Source organism: Anomaloglossus baeobatrachus, chromosome 6 (assembly GCF_048569485.1).
Source record: "Anomaloglossus baeobatrachus isolate aAnoBae1 chromosome 6, aAnoBae1.hap1, whole genome shotgun sequence".
In the NCBI taxonomy this organism is placed as follows: Eukaryota; Metazoa; Chordata; class Amphibia; order Anura; family Aromobatidae; genus Anomaloglossus; species Anomaloglossus baeobatrachus.
Genome location: NC_134358.1, coordinates 485779320 through 485800969, shown reverse-complemented (window position 1 = coordinate 485800969; position 21650 = coordinate 485779320). Strand labels below are relative to the sequence as shown.

At 44.0% G+C, this 21650-nt stretch overlaps 1 protein-coding gene across 1 annotated transcript in view; it reads right to left on the bottom strand.

The window, feature by feature from the left end:
- Positions 1–21388, bottom strand: part of LOC142243443 (ATP-dependent translocase ABCB1-like) — a 254512-nt gene extending 233124 nt beyond the window's left edge. The window contains exons 1-6 of the mRNA XM_075315381.1: positions 21296–21388; positions 16149–16326; positions 13183–13296; positions 2444–2554; positions 2104–2229; positions 522–725 (exon numbers count right to left, since the gene is read on the bottom strand). Coding sequence (XP_075171496.1) covers positions 522–725; positions 2104–2229; positions 2444–2554; positions 13183–13296; positions 16149–16265 — 672 coding nt within the window. The 5' untranslated portion in view covers positions 16266–16326; positions 21296–21388. The remainder of the gene's footprint in view (positions 1–521; positions 726–2103; positions 2230–2443; positions 2555–13182; positions 13297–16148; positions 16327–21295) is intronic.
- Positions 21389–21650: the final 262 nt, after the last annotated feature.

The following is a 21650-nucleotide window of genomic DNA, read 5'->3' as shown; positions in this document are numbered from 1 at the left end:
TATATATATATATATATATATATATATATATATATATATATATATATATATATATATATATATATATATATATACATATATATATATATATATATATATGTATATTAATGTATTTTCCTAATATGAGTATGTGCCAATGTATGTTGTTATAGACATGTATGTCATACCTACATTAAAGATATAGCCATATGGTCTTTCTGGAGTAAAGTGGTTGCGAAGAAATGCTCACTTAACCATCGAGAGGTGAGTGGTGCGTACCTACACACCTTCTGGAATGCGTGCACATTCATCAGGATGCACGCGCTTGTCCTATTCCAGAATTAGGAAATCGGGCATTATTTTGATCCACATTTTTAGTGGGGTGCAGGCATTCACCTATACAGTAAGTGATACTGTTAAATGTTACCATTGGGGATGAGAGGTGGCTGATAATGCACAGTCATATTGCATAAAAATGAAAGTTATAACCTATAAAACAAATTAAACAGCAAAAACAAGGTATTAATATAAAACAAAATTACTTCTGGAAGTTTAGATATGAAGTCGTAGGCATTTGCTTTTCTGGCTGCTTGCTCAATCTCTTCATCAGTTACTCCATCTCTGCCAAAACGAATATTTTCACTAATGGTTGTCCCAAACAAGACAGGTTCCTGGCCTACCACACCAATATTATCTCTTAGCCACTTGACGTTGAGGGAACGTATATCATGTCCATCTAATGTAACCTAACAATTGAGAATAAAATTAAATTATTAATATTTATATTTCTCTAATAACATTTATATATCTATTATAACATACTGTATATATACTTTATTCAATCAATGCATATAGCCTTTTCAGAGAGGAAGAGGATTTGAAATCTAGCACCACTTATTGAATATAGCAAATCTAAAAATCAATGTTGACCTTTTAACGAAGTTTGCCAATTGACTTAGAATAAGGAGCTGAACCAGATACATCATTTGCAGAAACATGTTTCCAGGTATTTGTCCTTCATCAGTGCAAAGCAGGAGTTCTAGTTTGGCGAGTTGAGAGGCCTCTGACAAAGGAGGAACATTTTACCCTGTGGAGAGAGACCTTATAGGCATGCAATGCTTCTTTCAGAATTTACGTATGAAGAACAAAGGTGCTAACACTGACCAGAGGCGGAGAGTTGGGGACCTGGCAGAGAGTTGTGGTAGCAGGACAGTTAAGAGGTGGGCCTAGTAGACGTGAGAATAAGCTTATTTATTATTTTTTTTAATGTCTACCCCAAAATTAAGAAAGCAAATTAAGGGCCACTGACCAAAAAAGGAACCCAGAAAGTAATTGGTGAAATACAAAAACCTTTATTAATAATAAAAGTGAACAAGAGACAGACAGTGAGGGCAACCAAGATGGAAAATGTTGCCAGACACAGAGTTGCACAAAACATGCCACCTGATGGCAGTAACAGCTGCTGGTCCAAGGTACAGTATAGAATTCACTATATATAAGTCAAGGGGGAGAGTGAGGTGTCATATACAAATAAATAAATATCACCCCAAAAGTGCATTCCTCCCTAACCAGGCATAATCATTTCAGTATATTATTACATTGAGACATAATGTACACCAATGCAGCAGCCAAGACAGGTGGCGGGGGTGGGGCCTCGACGCGCGTTTCACCGGGCGTGGCTTCGTCAGGAGATGAGTTTTGGTTTTGTGTTTGACTTTTGGGACCTTCCCTTTTCCAGGGAAGTTGTAGGTTTTTATTTTTTTTTTAATGTCTCCCTGACCCTTTATTAATTATGCTTTCAGGTCTAGAGAATTAACGTCTTTTCATTTTCCGTTTCATTTTCAGGAAATTTCAGTTTGGATCAAATCTATTGGTTTATTAAAGCAAATCTACCCAAAGTTTCAGGAGATTTGCTTATTTCTAAGTACCATCAAAGTGGATGAGACTAGATCAAATCTCATCCACATACTTCAGAAGTTGTGGATGTAGCTCAATGAAAAAAATGATCAGGTTAGCAGCCAAAGTGTCTGTGCTGGGCCTGGTGGATAAGTAAACCTGCAGTTTCAGTTTGCCCATCAGATGTGTGTCTAAACATTCAATGCTTATTATAACAATAATTCATACCTCGCCTTTTGTGGGATCATAAAACCTCTGTAGCAACTGGATAGTTGTGCTTTTCCCACAGCCACTCATGCCCACCAGAGCTATAGTCTTGCCAGCTGGTACTTTCAGGTTCAGACCAATTAGAACCTACAAATGTAAATGTATATAAATATGTAAGAACAATTATATTTCTAAATAATATATAATATAATTGCATATTTATGGGGTTGGTTCAGCCTCACTCCTCCCAGGAATGCACCAAGCCACCCTTGAGTATTATTTTTCTCTTGGACTAGAAGTCCCTGAAAAGCTCAGCTTGTTGGTAACTACTGTATGTTACATAAAAAGTAAAAAAACATACCTGTGTATCTGGACGGGTAGGGTAAGCAAAATTAATATTTTTAAATTCAATATTTCCTATCAATTTCTCAGGCTTGTATCCATCTAAAGATCCACTGTCAATGGGACGATGCTATAAATAAAAAAAAATATATATATATCAATATATATATATATATATATATAATTTGTTAGAACACAAAAATTCTAAGATTTGTACACATTTGCAACTTTCTCGCTAAACTGCTGCAACACCCTGCCTTCTTCTAAGGATGCAGCCAAGCCCTGTGATGTTGTTAGGGAAAATTGGGATGTCTGTCCTTGAGGGCTTCACTTCTATAGGGCTGGACAGTGTGCCTAATCTAATAATATGGATGTCCAATACAATCTTATTAGTGTGCATTCAGGCCATTTGCACATGTAAGAGGATGCTAGGCACTTGTGCCCCTCCCTAAAGATATCGATCATCATTATAGAAAAATAATGTGAATTGTGTTTACGTACACAATGTGGTTACACTTCGTCTGTGAATGTGGCCATCTAGTGGTTGGATTTAGGTACTGCTCCTTGTTAAGGTGGTTAGGTGTTGCCTAGCGACATGGACAGTGAGACAGAAAACAGTTAAGTGATGTGGGAAGCCCACAGTGGAAGTAGCCATCTACAGGGTATAGCCGGACTTCATCTAGGTTTTTGAGGAGTTCAGTGTTAAGAGTATGAGAAAGAAGTAGAGCCAGCTTTGTCTACGAGAGGCATAGGTAGAGGTGTGCAAGCTAGCAAGATACCTAAGGCCGAAAAGGAGGGTGTTTGTGGCAGAGTCAATTCGACTTGCCCCTCAGGCTCACCCTAGGGAATCCTTACCTTCTGAGCTTTGCAATGTGCCTGAAAAGTAGTTTCTGACCATATATAGGGTACTGGCGAACTCTGGAGAAATTACGTAGCAAACTTTGTGGTCTCTTTACTCCTGTTAACCCTTTCGAAAATGAATCACTTGGGGTTAAACAACATTTTAGTGGAAAACATGTAATTTTTCATTTTCACAGTCCAGTGTAAAAAAATTCTGTGATCAGCTGTGGATTAAAATGTTCAATACACCCCTACATGAATTCCATGTGCTGTGCAGTTTCCAAAATGGGTCACTTGTGGAAGGTTTCTGCTGTTTTGGCATGTCATGTGCTCTCCGAATGAGACATGGTACACGCAATCTATTACAGCAAAACTTGTGCACCAAAATTTAAATAGCGCTCCTTCATTACTGAGCCTTGCTGGGCGCAAGATGGTAGCTTATGACCACGTGGTCATTGTGGTATCAAAGTACTTAGAAGAAATTGCATAACAAATTATGTGGTTCATTTTCTCCTGATACCCTTGTGAAATGAGAAATGTTGGGGCTAAAGCAACATTTTTTTGGAAAAAAAAGTAATTTTTCAATTTGAGGGTCCAATATTTTATTATTATGAGTTCACGATACTCATCAGAGGCTTATGTGAATGATGCATTGTCGCAATCTTTTGCATCCAATATTGCGCTTTAAAATAAAAATAACTCTCCTTTCATTCCGAGCCCTGTTGTGCGCCCAAACAGTAATTTTCAACCACATATTGGGTATCGTTGTACTCAGCAGAAATTGCTAAACAAATTATAGGGTCCTTTTTGTCCCACTATTATTGTTAAAATGAAATGTTACCCATGTTAAAATTTAGGGCTAAAGGAACATTATTGTGGAAAAATGTAATTTTTCATTTTCACGATTCAATGTTAAAAACGTCTGTGAGGCACTTGTGGGTTCAATATCCTCACCGCACCCCTAGATGAATTGCACAACAACTTTTGGGATCCATTTTCTCCTGCTATAATTGTGAAAATTAAAAAATTTGGCGCTGAGACAACATTTTTGTGGGAAAAATAAAATGTTTTAATTTTCGCAATTCTACATTGTAAAATTCTGTGAAGCACCTGGGGTTCAAAGTGGTCATCACACATCTAGATAAATTCCTTGTGGGGGTCTAGTTTCTAAAATGGGGTCACTTGTGGGGGGTCTCCACTGTTAAAGCATATCAGGTGCTGTACAAAAGCAACGTGAAGTCCGCTAATGATACCAGACAATTTTGAGTTTAAAAAGTTAAATGATGCTCCTTCCCTTCCGAGCCCTGCCATGTGCCCAAAGAGTGGTTTTTACCATATATCGGGTATGAGCATACTCAGGAGAAATTGCACTATAAATTTTGTGTCCACTTTCTCTTGTTTCCCTTGTAAACGTGAATAAATTTGTGCTAAAGTAACATTTTTGTGGGGAAAAAGTTACATTTTTCTTTTTCTTTCCACATTGTTTTAGTTCCTGTGATGAATCAGAAAGGGTAAATAAACTTGTTGGATGTGGTTTTGAGCATTTTGAGAGGTGTCACTTTTGGATATTTTCTGTCATACAGGCTTCTCAAAGTCACTTCCATAAAATGAGAAATTGATGATAAACTTATAACCCTCTCAAGGGTGCTTTACATGCTGCGACATCGCTAACAATATATCGTCGGGGTCACGTCATTAGTGACGCACATCCGGCGCCGTTAGCAACATGACAGCATGTGACACCAAGGAGCGACGATCAACGAGCGCAAAAATGTGAAAAATCGTTGCTCGTTGACACGTCGCTCCTTTTCCAAATATCTTTGCTGCGGCAGGTACGATGTTGTTCGTTGTTCCTGCGGCAGCACACATCGCTATGTGTGACACCACAGGGACGACGAACATCACATTACCTGCGTCCACCAGCAATGAGGAAGGAAGGAGGGGGCGGCATCTTCCGGTCACTCATCTCCGCCCCTCCTCTGCTATTGGACGGCTGCCATGTGACGTCACTGTAACGCCACACGAACTGCCCCCTTAGAAAGGAGGCGGATCGCCGGCCAGAGCGACGTCGCAGGGAAGGTAAGTCCGTGTGATGGGTGTTAGCGATGTTGTGTGCCACGGGCAGCGATTTGCCCGTGACGCACAACCGACGGGGGCGGGTACGCTCACTAGTGATATTGGTACCGATATCGCAGCGTGTAAAGTACCCTTTACTGCTGTGCTTATCCAATGTCAATTCTTATCCAGTGTCATTTTTTATCGCAAGCTTAGAATACAAAGTGGTTTTACACAGCTACTGCTTTTAGTAAGTGAGCACTGTCAATCAAGTCAAGAAACTGGCTTTCATACGCAAAGATAAGGACATAAATGTGCACCAAGACACAAAAAAAGCCAAGGTTGAACCAATGCACCCTCGATTTTATTAAATCTTTATTTGCTTTACAGGAACTAAAGTAATGTGGAAGGAAAAAATGAAAATGTTACTTTTACTCACAAGTGTAGCAATAGAAAATGCACCATACAATTTGTTGTGCATTTTCTCTTAAGTTCAATAATACCGCATGTGTGATGGAAATCTACTGTTTGAGCACAGGGCATGGCTCGGAAAGAAAGGAATTTGAATTTTAGAGCACATATACATTATGAGAAAGATATTTAATGAAACGTGCGTCGGGACATGGTACATCTGTCCATCAGCTCTTATTCACATCAACACCTTGTAGGTATATGTACCCTTCTTTATTCCTTAACCACACTAGGCTCATGATCAGATGGTTAGCATTAGATATGCTGGGTCACATAATAGTATAGACATTCATCATGATCCTTATTTAGACCTGCTTATTACCTCTCAGAGTTGCTGTAGTGCAATGATACAATGTGATTACTGGTTTAATCGCTCCTTTGCGGATAAGTAATTTTTTAGAGACTAACCAACACGTTTGGCATAGGGATCATTTTTACTACACATAGTGCTACCCTCAAAAAGTTATTATTTTGTCAGTTATATTATCACAAAGTGTCAGAGCTCTATGTGTGGAATTATGTAGTAATACAGCTCATAATATTTCTTGGGGTAAGCCTGACATGAAATCAGAGTAAACCTTTCTCGTTTTAAGTCAATCAGGATTATCAAACTTATTTATATTTGCCAAATGCCAGAATAATGAGATGTTTAAGGCATTTTTATTAATTTCTGCAAAGTCAAAAGTTTACATACATTTCATTAGTATTTGGTACCATTGCCCTTAAACTGTATGACTTGGGTTAAACATATACGATATCCTTCCACAAGCTTCTCACAATAGTTGGTAGGAATTTGGGCCTATTCTTCCAGACAGAACTCGCATAAATGAGTCATGTTTGTAGTTCGCCTTGCTCATACCGTCCTTTTCAGCTTTGCCCATACTTTTTTAATAGGATTGAGATCAGGGCTTTATGATGGCTGCTCTAAAACATTGGCTTTGTTATCCTTAAGTCACCTTGTAACCAGTTTGTCAATACGCTTTGGGTCATTGTCCATTTGGAAGACCAATTTCCACCCAAGCTTCAAGTTCCTGGTTGATGTCTTGAGACGTTGCTTCAGCATTTCAACATAATCTTCTTTCTTCATGATGCCATGTGTTTTGTGACGTGCACCAGTCCCTCCTGCAGCAAAACAACCCCACAACATGATGCTGCCACCCCCATGTTTCACAGTTAGGATGCTGTTCTTAGGTTTCAAAGCTTCTCCCTTTTTCCTCCAAACAACAATGGTCATTATGGCCAAACAGTTACATTTTAGTGTCGTGAGACCACAGAACATCTCCAAAAATTCAAAAATTAAGGTCTTTGCTCCTTTGTGCATTTGCAAACAGTAATCTAACTTTTTATGTTTCTTGTGGAGTAATGTCTTCTTCCTGGAAGAGTGGCCTTTCAGCCTATACAGTACTCGATTCACTGTGGATAATGACACAATCTTACCAGCTTCCACCAGCATCTTCACAAGATCTTTTGCTTTTGTTCTTGAGTTCATATGTACATGTCTGACCATAGCACGTTCATCTCTGGTACACAGAACTCGTCTCTTTCCTGATTGGTATGATGGCTGGACATTCCCATCTTGTTTGTACTTGCACATAATTTTACAGACAACAACACACCTCCAGGTATCTTGAAATTGCAACAGACTTGTCTGAGTCCACAATTCTCTTCCTGAGATCTTGGCTGATTTCTTTTGACTTTCCCATGATGCTACACAAAGAAGCAGTGTGTTTCAGGTGTGCATTAAAATACAATTCACAAGTGAGTCTCTAATTAACTCAGATGTTGCCAATAAACCTATCAGAGGCTTCCAAAGACATGACATCATCACATGTGCTGTCCCATATTGTTTAAAGATATAGTACTCCAAAGGGGGGCTTTACACGCAGTGATATCGCAAGCGATATCGCTAGCGAGCGTACCCGCCCCCGTCGTTTGTGCGTCACGGGCAAATTGCTGCCTATTGCGCACAATATCGTTAGGAGCCGTCACACGGACTTACCTGCCTAGCGATGTCGCTATGGCCGATGTCGCTGTGGCCTCCTTTCTAAGGGGATGGTTCGTGCGGCGTCACAGTGGCGTCACTAAGCGGCCGCCCAATAGAAGTGGAGGGGTGGAGATGAGCGGCCGTAACATCCCGCGCAACTCCTTCCTTCCTCATTGCCTGTGGCCGCAGTTAAGCTGTAGTTTGTCGTTCCTGAGGTGTCACATGTAGCGATGTGTGCTGCCTCGGGAACGGCGAACAACCTGCGTCTTCAACAATCAACGATTTTTTTTAAAATGAACGACGTGTCAACGATGGACGATTTGGTGAATATTTTCCATCGTTAACGGTCGCTCGTTGGTGTCACATGCAAAGACGTCGCTAACGAGGCCGGATGTGCGTCACGGAATCTGTGGACCCGGCGATATATCGTTAGATACGTCATTGCGTGTAATGGGGCCTTTAGTGTATGTTTTGCAGAAAGTAATAAAAATTGCTGAAAAAAATATCTCTCATTATTCTGGCATTTGGAAAATATTAATAATTTTGGTTTCTAATTGACCTAAAACGGGAAAGGTTTATACTGATTTCATGTCACATAGTGAGAAAAACATGCAGATGTGTCTTTTTAAATTATGTATGGAAACTTCTGGTTTCAACCTGTACTCCCTGGGTCATGAAGGGGTTAAGGTGGGGGGGCAATCACTTTTTCGCACAGGGCCCTTTAGGTTAGATTTCTTTTTCCCTTAATCAAGAAGACCTTCATTTATAAACTGCATCTTCTATTTACTTGTGTTATCTTTATTTAATATTTAAATTTGTTTGGTGATCTGTAACATTTAAGGGGTGCTTCACACACAGCGAGCTCGCTGCCGAGATCGCTGCTGAGTCACGTTTTTTGTGACGCAGCAGTGACCTCATTAGCGATCTCGCTGTGTGTGACACTGAGCAGCGATCTGGCCCCTGCTGCGAGATCGCTGCTCGTTACACACAGCCCTGGTTCGTTTTCTTCAAAGGCGCTCTCCCACTGTGACACACAGATCACTGTGTGTGACAGCGAGAGAGCGACAAATGAAGCGAGCAGGGAGCAGGAGCCGGCATCTGGCAGCTGAGGTAAGCTGTAACTAAGATAAACATCGGGTAACCAAGGTGGTTACCCGATATTTACCTTAGTTACCAGCCTCCGCAGCTCTCACGCTGCCTGTGCTGCCGGCTCCGGCTCTCTGCACATGTAGCTGCTGTACACATCGGGTTAATTAACCCGATGTGTACTGTAGCTAGGAGAGCAAGGAGCCAGCGCTCAGTGTGCGCGGCTCCCTGCTCTCTGCACATGTAGCTGCATTACACATCGGGTTAATTAAGAGCAAAGCTAAGCGGTGTGCACTGGTAACTAATGTAAACATCGGGTAACCATACCCGATGTTTACCTTAGTTACCAGTGTCCACAGCTTCCAGACGCCGGCTCCGTGCAAGCACAGCGGTCGCTTGCACGTCGCTGCTGGCTGGGGGCTGGTCACTGGTCGCTGGTGAGATCTGCCTGTTTGACAGCTCACCAGCGACCATGTAGCGATGCAGGAGCGATCCTGACCAGGTCAGATCGCTGGTCGGATCGCTGCTGCATCGCTAAAGTGTGAAGGTACCCTAAGTGTGACAAATGCAAAAGAATAAGAAATTAGGAAGAGGGTAAACACTTTTTTACACCATTGTATATCATACAGTTGTGGCGCCCTGGACAAGCCAGGACGTCACAGGTACTGGAACAACACACCCCACACCCCGGCTAGGCACACCGAAGTCAAACACAAATCCTTGTTGCCTCCCTCCAGGGGCTGATGTCCACACCAGGGGGTGGGTCAGGTGGTTGGTCTTGCCCACCGAGGAGTTCACAGTCCTGGAGGCGGGAAAAGTAGGCAGATCAGTTTTGGAGTTAGAGAAGTGAAGTGGTAGAGGAGCAGCCTGACTGTGTCCGGGTGTGTGGCCCGGGCACATAAAGCAAGGTTGGCGGATGGTGGTGACCGTCTGCCGGAGAGGCTGATTGGAGTGAACCGTAAGGACCGGGGACAGGCGGTGGCCCGCCGGTACCAGACCGGGGAGTGAAGAGAAGCCAGCACCATTCGGCAGGGCCTACGGACCCCGACCAGGCTAGGAGTCGCCGTAAAACTGGTCAAATCCATTAGCGAAGGTAACCTCCGGGGTTTCCCAGCAGTCAAGACCCGATTGAAGGCAACAGCTCACACCGTGAAGGGCATACACAGTCACCGCCAAGGCTACAGTTTCCAGGGCCAGAGCCTGCAGGCAAAAGGGGCTCCCTCAGCATCCATCCAAGCTGGGGAGCGGGTTACCGGTGGGAAGCCATTGGAACCGTGAACACAACACAGGTGCAGGGAAAGGTAGTCACCACCAACCTACCGGGAGAGCTAGCGCAGCCGTCTGTGGGACCCGTCCATCCAGCCGTTTGTTTTACCGGAGACTTTGCATTCATCATTGGCTGAGTAAGTACCACCGTGCCGTGCAGCACAGCGCTGCCCCCGCGACCCTGCACCTCACCAGGCCCCGTAACCCGCCTGCCATCCCCAACCCTCACCGGGCCCCGGGACAACCAACCCCCCTACCCACGGAGGGGAGAACCAACATCCAAGCTGCTCCCTGTCATCGCTCCCGGGATCCCCGTCCAGAGCAGCGGTGGTGTCACAACTTCACCACAACCATGGGTGGCGTCACGGACAATATCCCCAAAACCACACACCACCCCCCTTTCACTCACGGGCGAGGAATGCCGCTCGAGTCCCCGGGATCCGGCCCACCGCTCGAGCCACCACCGAGCAGCAGCAGCAGCCAGACCCGAGCAGTGGGTGAGCGCAGCGTCCCCTCCTCCGCCTGCTACAACTTGGCGTCACGAACAGGATCTTACCGCTCTGCCATCTGGTAGAGGTGCGCCTTGTGACCGCCGGAGGTGTCCGGACGAAAATCTTGAGAAGCCGCCATTTCGGGCGCGAAAAGTCCCCGCTTGAGCGTCTTCCCGAGTAGTGGAGGCGCCTCTATAGAGGAGGAGCCGGAAAAAGACTAAGGGGGATGCGGATGGAGAGATGGCGGCGTCCTCGAATTGGAGCACGGGAGTACCCGCCACCGGGGCATCTAAGCTCTGGGGAAACCGAGGCGGAGTAGCCTATGAAGACTGCGGCCCGGGTGAGCTCCCCGCCGGGACCGCTGCATGGCTGGAGCGGGAGCTGGGCCGGTTCTGCTTGAGGGTGAGGGTGCAGAGCCTGCAGCAGTTGCTGGATTGGAAGGCGGAGATGCGCAGAATGGTTGCCGTAGTGGGGGCCTGTGAGCAAGGGGCCGCTGCAGCCATGCCGCGTCGCGATCAGTCCACCCAAACTGCAGAACCAGCCCTGATTGCGTGGGAGCCGGGGGCCAGCACTGCAGCCGGAGGTCCAGAGAGAATGCCGCTGATGGAGGAGGGGGTCCCGAGTACGCTGCCCCCGCCACCGTTCCTAACGGCCGTAAGTGGTTCTGGACTGAACTGCCTATGGAAGGAGAACCCAATGTACCGCCCGATCCCCGAGTGGGCCGACCTCCTGCGGTGGTAGCCGCCTCAAAGTCAGCGGGGCTCCGCTGCAAGTTGTCCCAGTTGGGACCACCAGTTTGAACGTTTTTGAATGATAAGCGAATCAACTGAAGAAGTAACCAGATTGACACGGTGATTGAACCAGCCGTTGCCGGCAACTGTTGTCCCCGTAGGGACTGTCTGCAAATCTTGCGTAAGGAACTGCTTACGGACAAGCCCGAGAACTTGCAGGGCAACCCCAAACTTAGTGGAATGTAAATAAAAATGTTTTTGGCTTGAAACCGTTACCGCCTCTGGAGAGGCTGATTTGGGAGGATGGGCCTGGAGGAAAGGGATGGCCCAGGCCCACCACTACCGTAACCGGTGGTGATCCTCCGGGGGTTCAGGGGTCCCCATGGACACGGGTCCCCTGAAAGAGACAGAACCCGCTCGAGCAACTTGGTTCTGGACTGGGGTCAAGGGGTGCTGCCCATTCCTTAGGGGAAGCATCAGGGCCAGGTTGTTTGGGTGGGAGAAGAGCGGAAGCCGTACCGTTGAAAAATGTTTATGATGTTTTTACCGTTTTCTACTCTTTTGCAGTTGACAAAAATAAAACCGGTGATGGACGGGCAGCCCGCGGACGGTCTGCATTTTACTAAGGGGGAATGTGGCGCCCTGGACAAGCCAGGACGTCACAGGTACTGCAACAACACACCCCACACCCCGGCTAGGCACACCGAAGTAAAACACAAATCCTTGTTGCCTCCCTCCAGGGGCTGATGTCCACACCAGGGGGTGGGCCAGGCGGTTGGTCCCGCCCACTGAGGAGTTCACAGTCCTGGAGGCGGGAAAAGTAGGCAGATCAGTTTTGGAGTTAGAGAAGTGAAGGGGTAGAGGAGCAGCCTGACTGTGTCCGGGTGTGTGGCCCGGGCACATACAGCAAGGTTGGCAGACGGTGGTGACCGTCTGCAGGAGAGGCTGATTTGAGTGAACCGTAAGGACCGGGGACGGGCGGTGGCCCGCCGGTACCGGACCGGGGAGTGAAGAGAAGCCATCACCATTCGGCAGGGCCTACGGACCCCGACCAGGCTAGGAGTCGCCGTAAAACTGGTCAAATCCGTTAGCGAAGGGAACCTCCGGGGTTTCCCAGCAGTCAAGACCCGATTGAAGGCAACAGCTCACACCGTGAAGGGGATACACAGTCACCACCAAGGCTACAGTTCCCAGGGCCAGAGCCTGCGGGCAAAAGGGGCTCCCTCAGCATCCATCCAAGCTGGGGAGCGGGTTACCGGTGGGAAGCCATTGGAACCATGAACACAACACAGGTGCAGGGAAAGGCAGTCACCACCAACTTACCGGGAGAGCTACTGCAGCCGTCTGTGGGACCCGTCCATCCAGCTGTTTGTTTTACTGGAGACTTTGCATTCATCATTGGCTAAGTGAGTACCACTGTGCCGTGCGGCACAGCGCTGCCCCCGCGACCCTGCACCTCACCAGGCCCCGTAACCCGCCTGCCATCCCCAACCCTCACCGGGCCCCAGGATAACCAACCCCCCCTACCCACGGAGGGGAGAACCAACATCCAAGCTGCTCCCTGTCATCGCTCCCGGGATCCCCGTCCAGAGCTGCGGTGGTGTCACAACTTCACCACAACCGTGGGTGGCGTCACGGACAATATCCCCAAAACCACACACCACCCCCCTTTCACTCACGGGCGAGGAACGCCGCTCGAGTCCCCGGGATCCGACCCACCGCTCGAGCCACCACCAAGCAGCAGCCGGACCCAAGCAGTGGGTGAGCGCAGCGTCTCCTCCTCTGCCCGCGACACAGTTAACATGCTATACATACTTTTACTGCTATACATTACCTTATTTATAGTTTTGTATATCTCAAAGGCTGCTCCTCTTGCATTGTTAATACTATCTAAGTGTAATAATGCATTTCCCACACTGAATGCAACAATCAAAACTGAAAAGAAGACCTTCAAAACAAAAATTGCACGATGTTAAAGATAAATAGCAAATAAATATCAACGTTATTAATATTTGTCACAGATGTTTTATACGCATGCTAACATACAGAACAGTAAATATACATAGATGTAGATTACATTGACTATACACATTTAATAGTTATCAGTTCAGTTACTAGCAGCTATTTCTTGGGCATTTTGAAATACAACTTGACAATTCTTTTTTCCCTAATAAAGGACAAACAAACATCATATATGGCTTAAAGGGAACCTGTTACCAGATTTGGGGCCTATAAGCTGCGGCCACCACCAGTGGACTCTTATATACAGCCTTCTAACATGCTGTATGTATATAAGAGCCCAGGCTGATGTGTAGAACTTAAAAATCTCTTTATTATACTTACCTAAACAGTCGCTGCGGTGGAGTTGGGCGTCCCCTTTCTCTGGTGTCGGCGCCTCCTCTTTCGGTCATCTTTGTCCTTCTTCTGAAGCCAGGATGCATGACGCATCCTACGTCATACACACTCACCGGTCCTACACAGGCGCACTACAATACTTTGATCTGCCCTTCTCAGGGCAGATCAAAGGGCGCCTGCGCAGGACCTCGATGCCGGCGAGTGTGGATGACATAGGACGCGTCATGCACCCCGGCTTCAGAAGAAGGATGACAAAGATGGTCGAAAGAGGAGGCGTCGGCACCAGAGAACGGAGACACCCAAATGACCCAACTCCATCGCAATGACCGTTTAGGTAAGTATTATAAAGAGATTTTTACGTTCTAGACAGCGGGCAGGGCTCTTATATGCAACATTCTAACATGCTGTATATAAGAGCCCACTGGTGGCAGCCGCAGCTTATAGGGCCCAAATCTGGTGACAGGTTCCCTTTAAATTGTCTTCCAGTCATTATGCAATTGGTGGCTATGGCCATATCTAAATTTAGTTGCATTTGGCCATCTTTAACTCCTTCATGCCATGTCCATTTTCCGTTTCCATTTTATCCTTCTCCTCTTCCAAGAGCCATAACTTTTTCAATTTTCTGTCAGTATAGGTCTTATTTCTTGTGGGACGAATTATACATTTGAATGGCACCATTCACTTTACCATATAATGTACTGGAAAATGGGGAAAAAAATTCCTGCAAAATAAAGTGCAATTTCACTTGTTTTTTTTTAAATTGTATTTACTGTGTTCACTACATGGTAATATTATTCTCCTTAGGATAGGTCATCAATGTCTGATCTCTGAAGCTCCGAGTTGCCAAGCGACAGTCTCAAAATCTTAATGATTTACAGATAATCTGCAAAGAGGAGTGGACCAAAATTCCTCCTGACGTGCGCAAACCTCATCATCAACTACAAAAAAAACGTCTGATTGCTGTGCTGCCAACAAGGATTTTGCCACCAAGTATTAAGTCTTGTTTGCCAGAGAGATCAAATACTTATTTCTCTCTGAAAAATGCAAATAAATTTATATAATTTATACAATGTGATTTTCTGGATTTAATTTTGGATATTCTATCTCTCACTGTTAAAATTAACCTACCCTTAAAATTATAGACTGTTCATTTCTTTGTCAGTGGGCAAACGTACAAAATCAGCAAGGGATTAAATAATTATTTCCTTCACTGTACATTTTGGGTGTATATGCTGTAAATGCCTTTGGTTAGAACAACCTTTATCATTTAAGGATGTTTAAGAAATTATTTTATTAGTAGATCTGGACTTATTATTTTCTAGATGTTTTTTATGAAAGCATTCTCACTCTTTGAATATGCCTTAAAAGATCTTTAAAGAAGATAGGCCACTCGTTAAAAAAAATATTTTTTTAATTAATACATATCAATATTTTAAATACATCAATGGAAAAAAACCCCTCTATGTAGCATAATTTTTTACCCCCTTTACCCGTTAGCCTTTTTACTTACCATTCCACAGCTATGATCTATTAACTGTCTATGGGTGGGCTGCAGCTTGTTCCATCCACACGGTGTTTGTTCTAAACCCTGCCCCCCCAATACACACACGCACAAACTTGCAACAGTTCTGATCTCTTTTCCTCCCCTTCACAAATCCTGAGCGATCACACTAAAGGTCGCTTTACACGCTGCGATATCGTTACCGATATCGCTAGCGTGCATACCCATCCCCATCGGTTGTGCGACACGGGCAAATCGCTGCCCGTGGCGCGCAACATCGCTCAGAACCGTCACACTGCTTACCTGCCTAGTGAAGTCGCTGTGATTGGCGAACTGCCTCCTTTCTAAGATGGCCATTCGTTCGGCGTCACAGCGACATCACTAAGAGGGCACCCAATAGCAGAAGAGGGGCAGAGATGAGCGGCCGTAACATCCCGACCACCTCCTTCCTTCCGCATTGCCGGTGGCCGCAGGTAAGGTGAGGTTCCTCGTTCCTGCGGTGTCACACATAGCGATGTGTGATGCCGCAGCAACGACGATCTACATCGTACACGCAGCAGCAACGATAATTGGGAATAGGGGGGCATGTCACCAATGAGTGATTTTGCAAGTTTTTGCGATTATTCAAAATCGCTCATAGGTGTCACACGCAATGACATCGCTAAAGCGGCCAGATGTGCGTCACAAATTCTGTGACCCCAACGAGATCGCTTGAGCAATATCGTAGCGTGTAAAGCGACCTTAAGAAACAGAAATCTGGTAAGTAATATTGTATATTAGTAATACCACAAAATCATGTCCCCAATACATTTGTTAAAATACTGTATATTGCCCATCCCCTTTAAAGTTACAGTCTCAATTAAAATATGGCCATGAAATAGTATTATGAAAATACTGAAAATAAAACAATATAAACAATAATCTACAAGAGCGCACATACTTACAGTCAATATATTACTAATGCTGTAATTTTCAGGCTCCTCCACAGCGAGTTTTGCTCCATACCAAAATGACAGGCCATAGATTCCAAAAATGACAAATTGTGAAAATCCAATTGACATGTTTATAGCGGTAGACTTCTTTATTCCAAAATTTTTTGCAGTAATTAAATTGGCATCGTACCTAGTTACACAGTACACAGTTAGCTTGAACCCCATTAGATGGCTGAGATTATGATGACTGGCAGTATATACAGTACATTAAATAATTGATTACAAAAATGTGTTTTGTATTCTCATCATTACATACTGTGAATTGCAGGATATGGAAGACCTATCAGCATTGTGAATTACACCCCTTCCCAACATAGCATGTACAAGGTGGCCATAAAATAACCTAAGGTGTTTCGAGTCATGTGCAGACTGACCCAGTGAACAGAATTGGCTGAAAATTGGTATGTATGCTATTGAAGGCATGGGAAAACAGAAGGCATCTTAAAAAAAAAAATTATACCAAAACTTCGCTGTGACAGATGATGACACGTTTTCAGGCAACAGGGACTGAGTGTTCAGCCAGGGCGCAGGCGATGACCGGTAAGCAGAGAGGTTGTGGAGGACATTGCCACTGCCATCGTGAAACAGGACACGAACAACCCTGGCGGGAGTAGCAGTGCACGCAGTGTTTCCAGGCAATTGGAGCTCCCGTACAGCACAGTGTGGAAAGTTCTCCATGACCTGGCTGAACACTCAGTAACCCTGTTGCCTTAAAACATGTCATCATCAAATTTTTAAGATGCCTCCTGTTTCCCCATGCCTTGAATAACATACGTACTAATTTTCAGCCAATTCTGTCCACTGGGTGATTCTGCACACGGCTCAAAAAACATTAGGTTACTTTATGGCCACCTTGTACATGTACAACCTAAGTCGGGTGCTCGTGTATGGAGCAGGCTCAAGAACTGAGCCTACTCTACACATGCTATATTATAGAGCTGGCAAACACAGATTTCACCTCTCCATCCACCAGCTTGTTTTCACCTTCCTAACCAGGCCAATTTTTTCAATTCTGACCAGTGTCACTTTATGAGCAAATAACTCTGGAACTCTTCAATGGAACCCATTGATTCTAAGAATGTTTTTCTGTGACATATTGTGCTTTATGCTAGTAGTAAATTTTAGATTATGCTTTTTTGCGTTTATTTGTGAAAATATGAAAAAAAAAATGGGAAACATTTTTCAATTTTCAAACTTTGAATTTTGATAGCCTTAAACCAGAAAGTTTCAATATGTCACAAAGTAGTTAATAAATAAAATTTACTTCATGTCTACTTTACATCAGCATTATTTTTGAAACATTTATTTTATTGGGAATTTAAAAGGGTTAAAAGGGAATTAGCAATTTCTCATTTTTCCAACAGAATTTACAAAACCAATTTTTTTGAGCGACCACATGACATATGAAGTGACTTTGAGAAGGCTATATGACAGAAATTACTGAAAAGTGACAATTCTAAAAACTGCACCCCTCAAGAAAAGGAAGGGAAAGCGCTATTTGACTTTTTGAATGCAAAATTAGCTGGAATTGTTAGCGGATGCCATGTCACGTTTGAGAGCCCCTGATGTGTCTATCAGTGGAAACCCCCACAAGTGACTCAATTTTTTGAAGCAAGACCCCTCAATAATTTATCTAGATGTTTGGTGAGAACCTTGAACCTCCGGGTGCTTCACACAATTTTATAATGTTGAGTTGTGAAAATGAAAAAATATATTTTTGGCACAAAATGTTGCTTTAACACTAATTTTTTAATTTTTACTAGGGTAATAGGAGATAATGAACCATACAATTTCTCCTGAGCACGCCAATATGCCATATGTGGTTGAAAACTACTTTTGAGGCACAGTACAAAGTGAAGAAGGAAAGATGTGCCATATCGGAGTGCAGATTTAATTGGAATGGTTTGCGGGTGCCATTCCGCAATCCAATCCCAATATGTAATACACTCTGTGCATCTAATTCCAGAATGTGATACACTTTGCATCTTTAATCCAGTGCAAGGTATATTCCAGTATATATCTAACCTCAGCTCGTTATATAATCCCAACATGGGATACATTCTGTGTGTCTAATCCAGGACATGATACACTCCAGTATATATCTAATCCTAGCGTGTTGTATATTATGCATATCTAATCCTGGCATGTGATACACTCTGCATATCTAATCCCGGCACTTGATACACTTCACATATCTAACCCCAACAACTAAAGCTGGGTTCACACATAGCGACAGCGACAATGACGTCGCTGTTACGTCACCATTTTCTGTGATGCAACAGCGACCTAGTAAGTCGCTGTTATGATCGCTGCTTAGCTGTCAAACACAGCAGATGCAGCAGCGATCATAACGACACGCGTCGCTGTGAAAGCCATGCTGCACTTGGTAACTAAGGTAAATATCGGGTAACCATTACCTGATATTTACCTTGGTTACCAGCGCACACGCTTAGTGCTGGCTCCCTGCTCTCCTAGCCAGGGTACACATCGGGTTAATTACCTGATGTGTACTCCGACTACGTGTGCAGGGAGCCAGCGCTAAGCGGTGTGCTCTCACGCTGCCAGTGCCGGCTCCCTGCTTACGTAGCTGGAGTACACATCGGGTAAATAACCCGATGTGTACTCTGGCTGTGTGCAGGGAGCAGGGAGCCGGCAGCACTGGCAGCGTGAGAGCGGCGGTGCTAGTAACTAATGTAAATATCGGGTAACCAAGGAAAGGGCTTCTTGGTTACCCAATGTTTACCTTGGTTACAGCTTAATGCAGGCTGTCAGACGCCGGCTCCTGCTCCCTGCTCGCTTCAGTTCGTCGCTCTCTCGCTGTCACACACAGCGATGTGTGCTTCACAGCGGGAGAGTGATGAGCAAAAAATGAAGCAGGACATTCAGCAACGAGCGGCGACCTCACAGCAGGGGACAGCTCATTGCTGGATGTCACACACAGCGACAGGGACGGGACGTCGCTGCCACGTCACAGAAAACGGTGACGTAGCAGCGCGCCGTCGCTGTGTGTGACACCACCTTAACAGAATCGGTGCTGTCAACTGTTCTCCGTATCCCTGTCCATATCTCAGTATTACTATGCAGCCAACAAACGTCTCAGCACTGTGATCCTAAACTTTATCCTTCCTTATGCTTTTGCAAACTCAAAGAAGGGGAGAGTAGTAGTGACATCACACACGTGAGCAAAGTCCGCCCACATTTATGGCAGTAATAATTTGAGCTAGCAATATACTAGGTTTTCTTGGTAAATTACATCAGCTGCTCCCTTTAGTACTTAAAAGTGGAAAATATCAAACCTTTTTAAATAATTTTATCCAATAAAAAAAAAACTATTAAAAAAATCAAACATTTTATATTTTTTTTTCAATTATGAAGGTACAATCCCTTTAAGGACTTTAACACATACTGTCTGCCAACAAGCAACAAAAGTGGAAGTCCTGGAAACAACCTCTATATGCCTTTGATTCCATGCTGTTAAACTCCAGCATATTTCACACAGCAAGGCACACTGTACACACTCTGGATTTTGAACTGTAGATTGAGCTAATAGATTACACCGCCTGCACGCTGCTGTTTTTGACCGCTACGCAAAGCTGCGTGATGCAGAGTTGTTTTTTATTTTGAATTAAGTGCAACTATCACTGTCCTTCACTCCGTCACCATCCTATCCCTACAGTGTACAGTATTTGTTTTTTGTTTTTTTTTTACTAACTACACCTATCACTCACTCCAACAGCGTACTCTCCCTATTCTAGTTAAGGCAAAATGACTAGAATATAGGCTGAGTCACGGGGTGCACGGCCAATCACAGCCATGCCAAGTATTGGCATGGCTATGATGGCTCCGGAAATGCCTAAAAGCTTGCTGATTGGAAGCACTGGAACCTTTCAACAAGCTTTGTTCAGGTGAGAAACCCGAACAGGAATTGGATGTACAGTCAAAAGTCTGTGATTGGGGTTCAGCATCAAACAAAAGGTGTACAGTATGGACCCCAAACTTTACAGTTTGAGTTCACTCATCCCTAGTCTTGAACTGTTGTCACCAATAAAGGCTCTTGTACAAAGTATGAAAGGGAACCAATCACCAGGATTTTCATATATAAGCTAAAGCCAGTGCTATACTGGCACTATCAGCCAGATTCTCTAAATACCTGTAGTGGTCAGCTCAGATGTTTAAATTTTGAAATCCAAGAAAGTAAAGTTTATAAAATCGGCAGCTTCCTGAGTGACAGCAGCAAGGGAGCAGATAATATATTCATAGTTATTCCCTCTCCCTGTTAAAATTAGCATAAGTATTATACAAACGATTCACGTTTTCTCTTGCAGGATCTGTGTGAGGTCATACTCATGTGACTAGAAGTGGCGGGGTCTCAGCCAACAAAGCTGGATACCAGGTCACATGGGTATGACCTCACACAAGTCCTGCAAGAGACAAAGGGAATTCTTTGTATAATACCTATGCTAATTCTAACAGAGGGAGGGGATAACTATGAATATATTATCTGCTCCTTTGCTGCTGTCACTCAACAAGGAGCTAATTTTATAAACTTTACTTTCTTGGATTTCAAAACCTAAACATCCGAGCTGACCACTAAAGGTATGTATAGAATCAGCCTGATAGTGCCAGTATAGCACTGGCTTTAGCTTATATATGGAAATCCTGGTGATTGGTGCGCTTTATACATTTCAGAAAGTGTGTTCAATATTTTTTTTTCCTTTGTAATTTATCGTTATTACACAAAACTAAATTTAAGGACATCTATGGTTTGATTTCTTTTATTGTGTGGATTGGATGAGTTGTTACCAACATCTGGTGAGAAACTCATGTCAATAACATCTTTAGAAATAAATTTACTAAGAAAATTGGTGACATATTCAATAGTTATTTCACCCAGTGTATATGCTTAGTCTCTCTCCCTATTTAACACTAGAACTACTGAGGTAGTCATTTTGACTACTTTGCACCATGTATTTCTATATGGGTGTCACGAGTCCAGTAGTTCTAGTGTTAATATCCTGCCCTCTGATGGGGGTAATGAAGGTTTAATGAGTCAATATACAACCATCATATAGAATATGAGTAGACACCATGTAGCATACTTTTCTGTTGCTTTTTCTTGTCCATTGAATGCAACAACTGTTCTAATGGCTGTCAAAACTTCTTCGGCAACTGCCCCTGCCTTTGCATAAGCGTTTATCTCTTTTGTGTTCAATGATGCAATAAACTGCAACAAACAAAAAAAAAGATAATTACATTGTTCAGTCAATGATAAATACTTAAATGTGCTGAATTTTTGATACCTACCTTGGTCATAAATAATCCTGATAGACCAATCAGTGGACTAACGGACAAGATGACCAATGTCAGTTTCCAGCCATGTACAAATGCTACAATGATGCCAGTGACACAGGAGGAGAGCAATTGCGTAAATTTGCACAATTTGTTGGACAAACC